Below are 15,222 nucleotides of genomic sequence, written 5' to 3' on the forward strand. Positions count from 1 at the left end.
AAAGAGGCTCAGGGACAGTGCCTAGGCCCTGAGTTCAAGTCCCAGGACTGGCACAAAAGAAAAAGGAGGGTAGGGAGGGAAAACAGAAAAGAAAGAAGGGTTCTAATGCTAGTAGGGAGGGGGAGACATCAACGGTGCCCAGAATCATTCCTCACATTCTTAGAACAATCCCAAGCCAGCCACGTTGCCGCCCCCTCCCCCTCCCCCTTTCAGCCGGTCCAGCTCAGCTCCTAAGAAGTAGTAACACGTTCAGTGAGGGACCATGAAGAGGGATGAGGAGGGAGACCAGCACCCAGCGCGTAAAGGAGCTGAGTGTGGCGGGCAGGTACTGCTACCTAGAAGGGGACCAGGGAGGGCAGCGGGCATCCCCCAGGGCCAAAGCCATTTCTGACAGCCAGGCCATTCGTGCGGAGTATTTTATTAACCCACTGCTGACCAGGTGCCAAGGCGGTGTGTGGCCCACTGGCCTCTGCCAACATCCACATGAGGGCTCCTGAGAAGGCACATGCTCCACACAACCACACAGAGTCCTGTGGGCAGAGGTGGGCAGGGGGCACCTCAAGGAAGAGGCATTTTTGTGGGACGTCCTTGGGCCTGCTCCCCCCACCCACCCAAACTCTGAGGAGGCAGAAGTCTCAGCCCTTCCCCAGCCTTTAGAGACCTGGGATGCTGCCTCACTGTGTAAGAAGGCTAAGGCACCAATGGGGTCCTGGGGGGAGGGTACAGTCGGGAACCCCCCCACACACACACCTAGGAGGGAGGGGAACAAGGTCAAGCTGGCAGCTGGGAGCACTGGGAGTTGGCCGGCTCTTGGCAGTTTAAGCCCCATTTTCCATGGTTGGGAATCATCTCCTAACATGATACCCAGGTCCAGTTCCACTGGACCAGACCAACAGCTGCCCCTGCCAGCCTCTCCTGACGGTCCTCACAAGGGTAGAGCTGGAGGCCCTCGGTAGCTCTCTGGCTCCCTGTAGTGTGACACAGACTGGAAGCGGATCTCCCCACATCTCCATGGAGAGGCCTGGGACAGTACACGGCAGGTACAAGAAGGTCCATCCTGCACAAGCCTCTAGCCTTTGCTTGTCTACCCATGATCAGAGCACCCCCCCAACCCTTGTAAGACATCCAAAATTGGCTACTATGGGCCCTGTCACTGCAGAGAAAGACACCCCCCACCAAACACCCCACCCCCAAGAAAGATCACATGAGCAGGGCCTAGAGAAGCACTTAAGCCCCTCCCTCATCCCTCCCCCACCCCTGCCAGCAAGTGGATGCCACAATGGTAGTACATGCACAGGTAAGATTAGGGACCATCTGATGCAGGGAGAGAGAAAAAGACCATGCTCTTATTTATCGTCATTCAAGAGATTTCACCTCAGACCACACAGGAAGCATTTTCGTGCCAAATAACACTTACAAGAAGAATGAAGAGGGAGGGGGAGGAAGAACCAAACCGTGGTTCATAGTTGAAGAGCCAGCCTCATGAATGCTTCCGTGCTTCCCTTTAGGAAACAGTTTTCATATTTGCAAACACAGGATGGTTGCTCCGAAAACAGAAAGAAAAGGGGGGAAAAATGTAGAAATCGACCACAGATGGCCCAAAGACGCATGAAAAGCAGTCACATTACTCCTGTAAACAAGAATAAAAGTAGAATGCCTGCTGAAACCAGAGATGCCCAGACAAGCCATAAAAATAGACAGCACAGGCTGATGGGATTCCCTGGGCTGTTGGGTGTCTTAAGATGCTGGGTGAACAGAGACCAGAGGGCTCTACCCCAGAGGGGTACTTTGGGGGCAGGGATGGGGGGAGGGCAAGCGACAGCTAGTCTGTGAAAACAGGATGCTGTGAAGACTTGGAGCTACAAATGGCACCTGGTCTTTGTAGGGAGAGGTGACCACTGGCAAGGCTTGTCCACAACTTGCCCTGGTGATCAAATTTTTCACCTGCAGGTTTCAATCCGGCTGCTTCTTGTAATTAGACTGGCTAGGCACCTCCTGCTGGTTGGTACCTGGGAGGGCTTGGTAACCTGGTAACAAATGAGACTCACCTGAGATGGGACCGTCTCTCCCTAGTCAGCGCAGCTCAGCGCCCAGCAACCGGGTCTCCATAGCAACGAAAGGATGCTTAACAGAACCTTGCAATCTGTATGGATTTTTGGTAGCCCAGTTCTGGTTCATCCTTCTCTGCACCTTCCACACCAGTATTTCCCTGCAATCCCAGCAGTTCAGGAGGCTGAGACCTGATGATCACGGCTCAATGCCAGCTCAGACAGGAAAGTCTAGTTCACACTCTTATTGCCAACAAACCAGTAAAAAGCCAGAAGCGGAGGTGTGGCTCAAGTGGTAGAGTGCCAGCCTTGAGCAAACAAAAAGCCGGTGTTAAATTCGAGCCTCAGTAGCAAAACAAAAACAAACAAACAAAAAACCCAGAACTCCAAATTGTCTTTCCCTTCAGAAAGTATATGACCAATACTGCAAAGCCTGAAATTCTGTACACGCACACGCACACGCACACACACACACACACACACACACACACACACACACAGCCTGCATTCAAATCCCCTCTTCATCCACAGGTATCCTGTCCACCCCCACATCTGCTCAGACACCTCTCTAATGCTAGGGCACTCTCATCAACTGTGGCCTATTGCCTGTCTGTTTAAACAACAAAGCCAAAGCAAACAAAAAGGTCTTTCTCTGATAAAAGACAAACACTGAGAGGCTCTTAGAGAAAGTTACTAAAACACAACATCTATGGAGCCAAACTTCCAGCAATGGGGGGGGGAAGAGGCAGCAACAATGGGGGCTTAAAGTCGAAGACCAAAAACAAGTGCTCAGATACGTGTTTTGGACCCTTCACTACCGTATCAGTATCTTCCAGTTCAGTGTTTTCTCTTCAGTACTACAGATTCTTCATCAAAGCAATCGATTCTGCATATAACTCCCAGAAGGATTGTGTTTGCGGGTCTGTTTCATAGAGAAAAAGGATACAACATGGATGCTGGATGTCCAAGTAGAGAAAGAGTCCCGCCCTCCACTTGGGGGCCGGGCCCCCTAGAAACGCTGTCCAGCACTCCAGGAAATTTGGAAAAGCTACTAAAAGCTCACAGCAGGAACTCAACTAAAACCCAACACAGCAAGCCAGGAGCTGATGGCTCACGTGTGTAATCCAGATACGCAGGAGAACAAAGACCAAGGTTCAAATCCAGCCCAGGCAGAAAAAGTCCTTGCTACTCCTATTTCCAAAAGCCAAGCCAGAAGCTGAGCTGTGGTTCAAGTGGTAGGATGCTAGCCTTGAGCAAGAAAGCTCAGGGACAGTACCCAGGCCCTGAGTTCAAGCCTCAGAACTGGCACCAAAATTTGCATTTGTGTGCACATGCACACACATGCATGCACACACACACACACACACACACATAGCAAATCTGGGCATTTCCTTTAGTGCTGGCTGGGTAGGGTAAGAGGGCACAGAGCTGCTTTCTGGCAGGTGCACACCTAAGTCTGGGCTTGATGGTGGAGGAGGTCAAGCCCACCAAATATCTCAGCCCTCCTGGCGGTGGGCAGGGCCTGGCAGGTCCTGGATTATCACAGTGAAGACATGGGAAAGGGCCCTGGGGCAGCTGTGTGGAGGGACTCACAGGTTACCATCCACAGGGCAACCCTGGGTGAGCCCTACTCGCCATGAATGGATGAATGAATTAATCTATTCTCTTCAACACTCAGCTTGGATCCTAGTCCAGGCAGGTGACTTCATACAAGGGAATTCCAGTGAGAGCAGGGAAGCCCAGTGACAGCCTAGGTGGGAGAGAACCTGCGGCTGAAATCTCACCCACAGCCAAGGACATTCCCAGAGGAGGGGCGGGGAGAAGAAAGGGCCAGAGAAGTACCAGACCCATCACCTGCACCCAGGTATAAGACAAGTTCACACCTTGACCTGGGATGGGATGGGCAGCTGCCTCTTAGGCTCTGAGAATTCCACTTACGGGCATCTGGACACTCATACAGGAGAGAAATGGCTCCCCCCAAATTTTCCACAGAACTTAATCAGCCAATAAAATCCTGGTGTGGTGTTTACTACGTAAGCGCTCCTGAGTCCCTGAGTCCCTGGCCCTGGGCCAGGGCTCCCCAGCCTGCGGCTCGGCCAGCTGTCAGCAGCAGGGGGTGTGGGGTGTGATGCCCCTACCCATCCAGCCATGCCACAGTGGCAAAGAAAAAGTCAATACATCACGGAAATGTGCCTCCTATAATGGGAATATAAACGTTTAATAAGAAATTATAGGAACCAGGTCAGGCTATTTGGTACCTTAGTCATACTAGCTATTAAAAAACAAAACAAAACAAAAAAAAACCATCAAAATAGAAACCTATCCTGGAAACTTGAGACAATGAGAACTTCTCTCCCAAAGAGCACTTGGGAGCCGGGGCTCAGCTTGGTTGTCAAGGCAACCCAATGTTTACCTCCAGCTCTGAGGCGTAGGAGGACCGGTGGCGATGGCGACCAACCAAGTTACCTCCTCCTAACACCCCATGGGACCAGTGCCAGGGTGTCCCCGGAGGGAGGGCGGAAGGAGGAACCCACAGCCTGCCTCCCAAGCCACAGGCTGAGTTGCCCAATGACACCAAGAAGAGGGGCCTTCTTCCCTCCTCCAGCCCTCTGCAGCCTCTTTCCTGGATGAGCCATCATCCTGAAGGCTGCTTAGACACAGCTCAGACTCAGAGGAGGAGCGGCTGAAGACAGGCTGAACCCTCAGACAAAGAGCTGAAGAGCGCAGATTCCACATTCACCAAGCCAGGCAAGAGTGCCTCACGGGAGAGACACGGGGCTGGCTCCATGGCTGAGCCTGAAGGCACCGTGCCCTCTCCTCCCTGCTCCAGCATGGCATCGGCCTTTTGGAGATGAGACTCCCAACCCCCACCCCATCGCACGGTTCATGGCACCAGGAACAGCAAACGCATCTGCTGTGCCTGCACCACCTGCAGAGCCATCTTGCCTCTGACTTCTCTGTTCAGAGGAAAGACTCCACAGAGCTGGCTGCTCAGATGACCGCAGGCAATATCTTCAGGGACACACACACACACACACACACACACACACACACACACACGCACACACGAAAGTGCTTGTCTTTTTGAGGCCATGTACAGTGATAAATGTGTTCTTCATTCAGAGCTAGGAGCAAAATCAGACGGAAGAGTAAACTTAAAAGACTGGGCTAGCAGGCACTGATGGTTATTCACAACTGCAATCCTAGTTATTCATGAGGCTGAGATCTGTGGATCCAATATTTTGGATAACCCTCCTCCATTCACTTTTAACTTCTACCTTTAGCACTGAACCAAGTTCCTTTCCTTCTTTGCAAACATATACATGTAACAGAGTTAAGGACAGGTGAAGACTGTGGCAAAGGAATTTCTAGGAGGACATTCCTGGCTTTATCGTAGGTTCTACACACATGCAGGTGTGGCCGGAGGAGAAGGGGTCAAGCCTCCTTAGACCACTTACATACCTGGAAGACTGCCAGGAGGGACTGATGGGTTCCCCAGGCCACAGCCTGGCCCCTCCCCCAGCCCCACCCACTCCTATGGGTGTCTCACCATGTGCACAGGCTGTCCTAACTATGGGAGAAAGGCTAGGCCAGAGAAGGAGTGCGTACCCCCAAAGATTGACTGCTGACCCTCCCAAAAGGAGTGAGTAGGCCAGTCTATCTGACCATCAACATGCGGCTCCTCCCTCACCTGAGCTGTAGACCTGGGTGAGGGACACGGTGACACTGTGTCATTCTCTGTCCATTGCCATGCTTCTTGCCAACTGGCCTGTGGCCACAGGAGATTGGCATGTGCTAGCATTCCATCCTCAGAAGGCCCCCCCCGAGACAGGAACAGCACAGACTCACTGGCACTGAGCCAGTGAGTCTCCAGTGTGTGACTCTTCCCCACAGCCCCTGCCCCCCAGTGCTGGGGATCCAATCTACCATTAAGCTGCACTGCACTCCTAGCTCAAGGAAGGGTCTCTAAATTCAGGCCCCATGCCTTGCATAACTTTCAAGATGTACCTTGGGCTCCAGCTCCGAGGAGATAAGTGCAAGCATGCCTATGCCCTGTGCCCCAGGGAAAAGGGTCAACCACCCATGGGGAGCAGGCCACACCTCTGTGGCAGCCACACGGGGACATTTAATCTGAGGTATCAAGCCTCTGAGCTTTTCCAAGCAGGTCACCTTGGGACAGACTGGCTCATGGCCACACAGTGTGGCCAAGTTCCTGGTTAGCAAGTGTTTTTGTGTGATGAGCTTCAAAATAAGGAGAACAATAAACAGACCACCACCACCACCCCCTGCCAAAAAAAGATAGAAATGTACCTTCAGGTTGGTTGTCCATGACGACGTAGATAAGAACAAAGGACTTGGCAAGGCTGTGTTTCTGGTCCTTGGTGCCATACTGTGCCCCACTTAGCCAACACACACACACCCCAAAACAAATAATGCTCCTTGCCCTGAACTAGGAAGGAAACCTACACAGACAGGGTACAGAAACAAGAGTCAAGCCATTAGAAGCAACAAGGGAATTAGAAGCAGCAAAGGAGGAACAGCCCTGTCACAGCCCTCATTCCAACTGAGGGATCCCCATGCCTCCCCTAAAGAACCTGACTCATTCACAGCTGGTCCTCAGTTGCTAGGGGTGTGGGCGGATCCTAAGAACTGAAAGAGAACCAGAAATCAGAGGATGCACCTAGCTGCCATGTTGCAGGTTTGAATGACAGCATTTATTTGCATATGTAAATGCGCATTTGCATGTATATACACATGCCTAAGTACACACACACACACACACCCCTATGTGTGTGTCCCCAAAGGGCAGAGCATTTGCTTGGGTGAATATTTCTAATATTCCAATATTTCTAATGTCTAATATTTTTAGTGTCTAATTCCTGCCAATGAGAGTAAAAAGCCAGTGTTTACACCTCTATTATATGATGCCACACGAGTGGCCAAAGCCTTCTGAATTTGGTACCTCCCACACTGGGGACTGTAGGGCAGCTATCTCTGCCACCCCAGTCCTGGTCACAGGGCAAAGAGCCTGCTTCTGAACCACCAAACTGAGAGAAACTGACTCCCACATGAGCAGAAAGCTGATTTTCTCCAAGAAAATAACCCCATTTGGGGCTGTAGAAGGAAAAGAAAGCCTCAGGTGTGTGGGCTCAGATCAGTACTTATTTTTTCATGAGGACATGGAGAGATTCACCAGGACCCTAAGGGCATTGGTGGCAGCCGCATCTGTCCAGGCTGACCAAGAACAAAGACCTGGGAAGCTAGCTCTAAATGAAATATCTTCATCCAAAGTAAAAGTAGAGTGTGTTTTATTTGTTTAGGGAAGCGCACGCCTCCGCTATCCTCCAAGCTATCTTTCCAGTGTACAGGATTTCTAATGCACTCAAAAGTCCTGGTACAAAGTTGGAGTGGGGGGGAGCATGCAAGCAGGTGACTATGTAAAGATGGCTGGTGCATGCCTGTCCTAGCATGGCACCTGGCTCCAACATGCAACAGGATTGGTCCACACATTACTTATTATCTAGAGGAAAATGTCTCACTGGATTCAGCAAGGGGTCAAGTTCGCCTTGTGGGACTGGAACCACCACCGGCAGCTACGGCTACAGGGTGTCTAAGAGAGTGTGGGAGCTGCAGCCATTACATCCATGCAGACTGTGGCAGGGGCTTCAGGACAACGGGCCTCCGTCCTTCAAGTATGAACTTACAGATGACTCAAAGAAACTGCAACACAGACAACATCATACCTAATACTTAACGACAGAAAAAGACCAGGTACTGGCACGCCTGTGATCCTAGCTACTCAGCAGGCTGAGGTCTGAGGATCTCAGTTCAAAGCCAGCTTGGGCAGACTCCAAGTGTGACTCAAGTGGTGGAATACCCAGCCTTCATTTGCTGAGTGACCCAGGCGAGCCTTGGGTTCCTTATTTGAGATTTCATAATCTAACAGTACCATCTGACATGCGGAGGGGGGGGGCAGCCTGGGAGACATAGCAAGACCTTGCCTGAAAAGAGAGGGGTGTGGGGAGGGTAAAGGCCTGGGGATAGAGGTAGAAAGTCTGCCTAACAGACATAAAATTCCATCTTCACTTCTCAGTACTGAAGAACATAAAGCAAAGGGAAGATAACCACAGGGCCTATCTCGTGCGTTCCCTTTGCAGATTAAATAACCCAGTATAAACTAATGCCAGGCCCCTCGCACACGCAGTCTGGAGGTCTTAGATATGGCTGAGAGAGCTGAGTGTTTTTATTTTAAGAAACATTTTAACTGACAGTGCTGGTATCTCACTATCGAGTTAGAAGGGTCAGGTCTGCAGCAGGAGAACACAAAGTCCCTCCGCAAATGGCCCAAGCCTGTCCCTCAGGTACATATTTAGAGGCATGGACACACACGTGCACACACGCGTAGACAGATATTAGTGACTGATTCCTCCACATCTTTGGAGTATGGCCGTCCACCCAACTCTCTGGGAATTGGTACATCCCAAGAACCTGATGAAACAGGATGCAAGGTGCATATAAAACAAAAGCAGACAGAAGGGAGGGGGCCCAACAGTCAGCCCCAACTCATTTTGGTGAGCGGACTCCCAGTATGTCTCTGAAGGACTGGGGATCTCCTTTTTGGCCCAGATTCAGGGCCACTGGTAAGAGCTCAGACCTTTTGTTTTGCCTACAGGAGGGCAGCCTGCCCAGAGCCAGGGTAGGGAAGGAGGACTTACCCCAGTCCCCAGCCTTCAGTCAAAGGGGCACAGGAGTAGAACAATCTCTATTTAGTGCCTCCAGACTCTGGCAAGCTTGAGCTAAGCACAGCCAGGACAGTAAGCCCCTGAACACAGAATCAGTGGTTTTGAGGGTGTAGTTATAAACAGTCCCATTATGGAACCTGATTCTAAACGTTGCCACCCATGGAAAAGGAGAAGTAGAAGTAAAAACTTCTGTACAAGTCAGGGGAGTAGATTGGGGGCCATAGCTCAAGGGGCATTCCTTCTCAGTAAGCTCAAGACTCTGAGTTCAAAACTTCAATACGGAAGGAGAAAGTGAGGAACAGAAGACAGTGTACAAAAGGAAATGGACTCATTACTTGACTCATGTAACTCTGATCCTTGTACATCACCTCTATAATAATAATAAAGTAAATTAATTTTAAACAAAAACCTCCGGTACTTCCTGGCATGCTGGCTCACACCTACTACCCAGCTACTTGGGAGGCAGAAAAAGCAAGGATTGTGGTTCAAGGCTAGCCTGGACAAAAAACTGAAACCCAATCTCACCCAATAAAGCTCGGCTAGGTGGTGTATGCATGACATGCTAGCTCCCCAGAAGGTATAAACAGGAGAATCACAGTCCAGGGCAGTCTGTACAAAAACACAAGATTCTATTCAAAATAATGACTAAAGCTAAAAGGGCTGGTATGGCTTCAGTGGTAGAATACTTACCAAGGAAGCTTGAGGCCCTGTTCTATTCACACACACACACACACACACACACACCCCTCAGAGGAGAGACAGTGAGTCTCTTCCTCAATACAGCGGAGGATCAAGAACTGTTGGATGTAATCTAATCACACCACCAGGTCTCCATCTTATAGGAACTCCAACTCCCATGTACCAAATCAGACACACACCAGAGTCCCCTTATGTTCAGCAATATGGCTGTCCTTTACTACATGACCAGAGGCTGAAACAAATTATAGAGTTTAACAACAACAACCAAAACAAAACAAAACCCCAAAATAAAAATGATCCATACCTGGGAACAGTGTACAGCCACACAAAATTAAATAAATAAATAAATAAATAAAGCTGTCTCCTCTAAGCCAAAGCAGCAAAGAAAAAGCTGTAGTAGCATCTATTTGCTGGGAGCCTACTCATGCATTTTTTAAATGTCTCTGTGGATACACGGGCATGCATGCACGTGAATCAGGACTGGAAAGAGGGGCGCAGGCGCAGAATAGCCAGGGGAGGGGACCTGCAAGCATTCTGCCCACAGCCTTCTGCAGGGATGGGTTTCACAAGGAGGCAGACTGGGGAGGGGGAGTATAGGAATTGGAGCTGCTGGCCAGGATCTGTCCCTAGATCGGAGCTGGGTATCAAGAAGCCTGGCTTTGCCTTGGCCCAAGGCAGCCTAACTGGCTGCTTTTCTAGGTGGCTGCATCACAGACTGCCTGAGGAAAAAGGGTCATAGGAAAGTTGGCTCCCAGAGCTGGGGGAGGGAATCAAACACATCTCCAACATCCCTGACACGAGTGGGTAAGGATTCAATGTCAGTGACCCCTCCCAAATTATCACAGGAAATGGCGAACAAGAGCCTTCTTCCTCTGCCATCCTCTGGGTAGAAGGTATATGATAAACTGGAGGATCACTGCCCTGGTGAAGTCAGCACAAAAACACAAGATTTCTACCCTAAACAGGCGGTTCTCAAAGGCCACTCAGTTTTCAGGGGAAGGACTGTTCCCAGCACTGCACCCACCTTTCTGGGGAGGCTTATGGAATGAGGCTCCCTGTACCATAAGGAAAAATGATACTAGGTCATGTTGAAAACAATTCTTTGTGGGAACCAACAGGGAAGAATGTACCCGTGATGTGTCACTGGTCATTTCACTGAGGACCACGGACCTCCATCATTCCCCCAAGACAAAGCTGGAATCTGGAGAAGTCCTCAAATTTCCATACCCAATCCCCCCTACCCTCTTTCAACACACCCATCTCCTAATCCTGCTGCTCCTTTCAAGCCAGGCTTAATGATATTTCCCCGTCAGAGCTGAGAAATTCCAGTTAAACAAATGGCTTGAAGCAGTAATGTTTGTTTCATTGTTTTATTGCACATTTGCCCTGACACCAACAATTACTGAAATGTGACAGAGGGCAATTGGACATCCAAAGACCACTAGATAAGTGGGAGGGGCCCCTAGTGCAAGAGGCCGCTCTGGGCTAGCAGCTGTCCCTGAGGTGGGGGTGGGAGACCAGAAGAGAGCCCTGCCCCGAGAGACCCAGGACTCAGTGGTCAGGGGTGCAGAGAGGTCTGGGAACCAGGCCCTGGCCACAGACGTACACAGAGCTGTTGACTCCTTTACTGACTAAAGTGGTTTTAATATTCACTCCTCCCGCCCTGCCCCCCCATCACGAAGACACTAGGGCAGAGGAGGTCCTAGGGGAGTAGAAAGCGTGACATGACCTCAACCAGTGCCTGCCCAGACCCTCAGAACACTTGGATGTCCCACAAACCACGCCACAGCCCCCTCAGGGGCAGGTCTGTAGGGAAATGGGCGTCTCGATCGTTTCCTGGGGCCAGCTTGGGCCGCCTTGTCCCTCCCCCCACACCCCCGCCCCACCAACCAGGAACTCCGGTTCCTTGAGCTCTGCGCATCGAGGCAGGAGCTGGAAAAGAGCTTCCCAGAGGGGCCCTGGACCCTAGGCTGAGCCAGACACCCTCGGGAGGCATCCTCAGATCTACCAGGCACCGCGGAGGAGGCAGGTCCCAGCTCCAGGCCAGAATTCCGGGTAGTCAGTCGGCATTTAGGGGCTGAGATATCTTCCCCGGTCTGGCTCTCCACCCCGGGGAGGGGGGCGCCCCCGGTCCACGCACACCTGGAGGGCGGCGTACACGCCCCCCCCAAGAACCCCCGCGGGGGCTGCGCCCAGCGTGGCTTCCATTCTTCTGCCTGCCTGGGGTTTCCATTCCCGGGAGTGGATGGATCCCACCAGCCCACAGCCGGAGAAGCGAGCCCAGTCTCCAGCGCCCCCCGCACCCCGCCCACCACCACCACTCCCCGGGCCCCAGGGCTCCAGGCTCGGAGGTAGAGGCTTTCCCGGGGCCCCGCCGGGCCCGCAGGAGCGAAGGAGCCAATCAGGAGCACAGCCCAGCCCGCCCCGCCCACGACGGCCCGCCCCGCCCCTCGCCCAACTCCTCCGCAGGTCCCCGAGTCGGCGGCTCCCGGGTGGCGGTCGGGTGGGAAGCCGCCCGGAAACGGTTCCCAGCCACCGAGCTCCCAACCCGGCAGCTCAGGCCGCCCGCCGGGCGCCCCAGGACGGTCGCAGCCCCGGCCACGCTCCCCCCAAAACGCGGGTCCCCCGCTCCCCCCTCCCACGACTCGCAGGGTCCACCGGCTCCGGGACCTTGCTGCGCCCCACCTCCACGGCCACACCCACCCGGCGGCCGAGCCCCCCCCCCTCCGTCCCGGGCCCACACCCCGGTTAATTCCCACCTCGAACCTCAAGAACCAGCCAGGGCGTCCTCCCTCCGCCCCCCCCCCCGCTCCACCCCGCAACCCCATCACCTGCCACGTGGTGCGGGCGGCGGCAGCCGGGCAGAGGACCCGGGGCGCAGCAGCCGCCCACCGAGGGAAAAGTTATTCTCGGAACCGCCAGCCTCGCCACCTGCAGTTTCGAAAAGTACGGGGCGAGCAATGGGGCCTGGGGCTCCGGGGTCTCGAGGGCCTCGGCTCCTGGTTCTGCTGTTGGGCCCGGCGTGGTGTGCCCAAGTGGAAGGCCCAAGCCCGGTCACAGGGTAACGGTATCGGGCGTGCGGGCGGCGAGCCTGCCTCCACGCGGGAAGCCGAGGGTGTGTGCGTGCCCGTGTGTGTTTCCAGGGAAATGGCCGCTTCCTCTTAAACCCAGACGAGAGAGGAGAGCTGCCGTCGATACAATGTTTGCATCTTTTGTGTTCAAACAAAACCAAAATAAACACGGGGAGGGGGAGTGGATCCACGGCGAAGTTCCGCGCCCGCGCCAAGCTCCGGGCCACCTCGAGGGTCGGCGGGGGAGAGGGGCGGGGCTGCTGGCTCCGGCCACCCCAGGCTTTGGGCAGGTGCCGTCCGTCTCCATGCAGCCCCCTCCCCCTCCACGGCAGGTGAGGGCTGGGCGGGGAAGAGGGCGGCGGAGACCTACGGGCATAGGGTAAGGCCACTCCTTGGCAGAGAAAGCGCAGCTAGCCCGAGGAGCCCCCGCCACGCCGGGCGCGCCCCCGCCGGCCGGATGGGCGGGGGCTCCTACAAAGAGCCGCAGGCGGGGAACCGGGGTGTGTGGGGGGGGGGAACCCGGGACCGCCCCCCGTGTCGGCCAGCGCCGCCTCAGGCTCCGGTTACGACAAATTAAACCTTAGAGGTCTGGAAAAATTACAGGAAGAGGAGAGCGAAGAATGTGCCGAGTGGCTGAAGGGGAGCCCTGTCCCCGCGTGAACTTCGCCCGCCGTGCGCCGGGGCCGGCCCCGCCTCTCCCCTCCCTCCCGGGCGGCGCGCGCCCGGTGGGCGGGGGAGGGGAGGGCCCGGGACCCAACCGAGTGATCGGCCACCCCGGGCGGCGGGGCTCCCGGCAGCTCCCCTACCGCCACCTCCGCGAGTGACGCCTGCAGCCCCCACCCAGTCCAAGCGCACCTGCGCGTGCCACCCCCCCCTCCCCGGCCGAGTCTGGGCTGGGTGCACGCCCCCCCCCCCGGGCCCGGATGACGACATCCACCCCCGCGACCCCGCCCGAGCGCGCCCGGGAGGGGGCGTGCCCGGCGGGGGCGCGGTCGCCCGGCGGGCGCCGGCTCCGAGAACCCACCCGCCTCACGCGGCGCACCAGGGCCCCGCCGCCCCTCCGAACTACATGCGGGGAGGAGGGTGGGTAGGAAGGGGCCAGACCGCCGATCGCCCACCGCCCGACCTCTCCCGAGCCCAGCCCTCCCGCTCCCGTGCCCGGCGGGCAGCGCCGGGGGCGTGGCCGGGCCGCTCGCGCAGTCCCCGGCCGGCGCGCTCGGGGCGCCGGGGCTGCCCCACTGACCTGTGTGAGTTCTCAGGTGCGCCTTGAGGTGCGAGGATTTCCCGTAAACTTTCTCGCAACCCGCGTAGTGGCACTTGTGCTTTCTCTGCGGGGACTCGAGATCGGCGCGACTCCGGCCCCGCCGACCCCTTTGTCTGAGGCCGGGCTCGCCGCTCCCCGCAGGTCCCGGCTCCGGCTCCAACCCCGCCTCGGGCTCGGGCTCGCTCCACGCGGGGCTGGGGGGCGCGGCCGCCGCGGCGCCTTCTCCGCAGGGGGAAGCAGGCTCCGGGATCGGGGGAGGCGCGGGGGGCGCGGGCGGGAGACGGCAGGGGGTCCTCGCCTTCCGGGCGGCGGCGCCTTCTCTGCGTTCCGCCGGGGCGGGCGCGGGCGCTTGCTGGTTGAGGTCCGCTAGGATCCGCGCCACCACGAAGAGCGAGGCGCTGTCCTTGCCGTCGCGGCGCTCCTCGACGCGGGGCAGGGTGGGGGCGGCGGCGGCAGGCGCCGCGCCCTCGGGCCGGGGCTCGGATCCTTCCCGTGGCCCGTGCACGACCGCGCGGCTGGACATGGACACGAGGCACTCGGCGGCGAAGTGGTCCACATAAGCGGCGGCTGCCATGCTGCGGGCTCCGACCGGCGGGCGGGCGGGCGACAGTGCTGGTCGCTGCGAGTCGTCAGCGGCGCATCCGCACCCACGGCCTCCGGAGAGCGGGCGGGGGGCGGGGGCGCGGCGCGCCCTCTCCTCGAGCTGGGCTGGGCTAGGCTGGGCGCGCAGCCGCCTCTGCCGTCACCGGCGCGGCTCCGCGTCCGCGAGGCGCCCGCCCGGCCGGGCACCGGAGAGTGAGCGCATGGAGGGGAGGGCGGGGGCGGAAAGAAGGGAAACGAGGACGAAGTAGGAGGTGGGGGTGGGTTCGGGGCCGGCCTGTCCTAAGGATGTCGGGCGGCGACGTTCAGGACGATCGCGTCAAGTCGCGGCCTCAGCGTCCCCCCCGCGCATTGTGGCAGGCGGGATAGCCTCCGTGCGCGCCGCGGCTCGGTGTGGGCGGCCCGACCCCGGGGGTGGGCGTGGCCGGGGCCACATCTGGACCCGACGTCAGCCCCCAGCCACATCCTGGCGGCGCAGGTTACAAGCGGCAGCGGCCGCCGGGAGCAGCGCGCGCGAAGGGGGCGGGGAGCCTGGAGCGCGCACCAGAGAGTCTGACCGGTCGCGCGCTCGTGCTTGGGAGGGTGGCGGGGGGCGTGGTCGAGGACCCGGGCGAACGCCATTGGTCCGTGGGTGCTCGGTCAGGCCAATCCGAGCCTCTAGAGGGGCCCGTGGGTCCTGAACGCGCCAATAGGCGTGTCCCTTTGGCCAGGGGGAGGCGGGGCGGAAATTGGATCTGGGCGCGGAGCACGCTGACGCACGACGTTCGAGGGTGGCGGGTCCGGGGTGTAGCCGCGCC

At 56.5% G+C, this 15,222-nt stretch overlaps 1 protein-coding gene across 1 annotated transcript in view; it reads right to left on the minus strand.

The window, feature by feature from the left end:
- Nucleotides 1–14,947, minus strand: part of Klf13 (KLF transcription factor 13) — a 34,174-nt gene extending 19,227 nt beyond the window's left edge. The window contains exon 1 of the mRNA XM_090321600.1: nucleotides 13,805–14,947. Coding sequence (XP_090177726.1) covers nucleotides 13,805–14,399 — 595 coding nt within the window. The 5' untranslated portion in view covers nucleotides 14,400–14,947. The remainder of the gene's footprint in view (nucleotides 1–13,804) is intronic.
- Between the last annotated feature and the right edge of the window lie 275 nt (nucleotides 14,948–15,222).

The sequence above is a fragment of the Megascapheus bottae genome, chromosome 30 (genome assembly GCF_031878675.1).
Source record: "Megascapheus bottae isolate mThoBot1 chromosome 30, mThoBot2.hap1, whole genome shotgun sequence".
Classification (NCBI taxonomy): domain Eukaryota; kingdom Metazoa; phylum Chordata; class Mammalia; order Rodentia; family Geomyidae; genus Megascapheus; species Megascapheus bottae.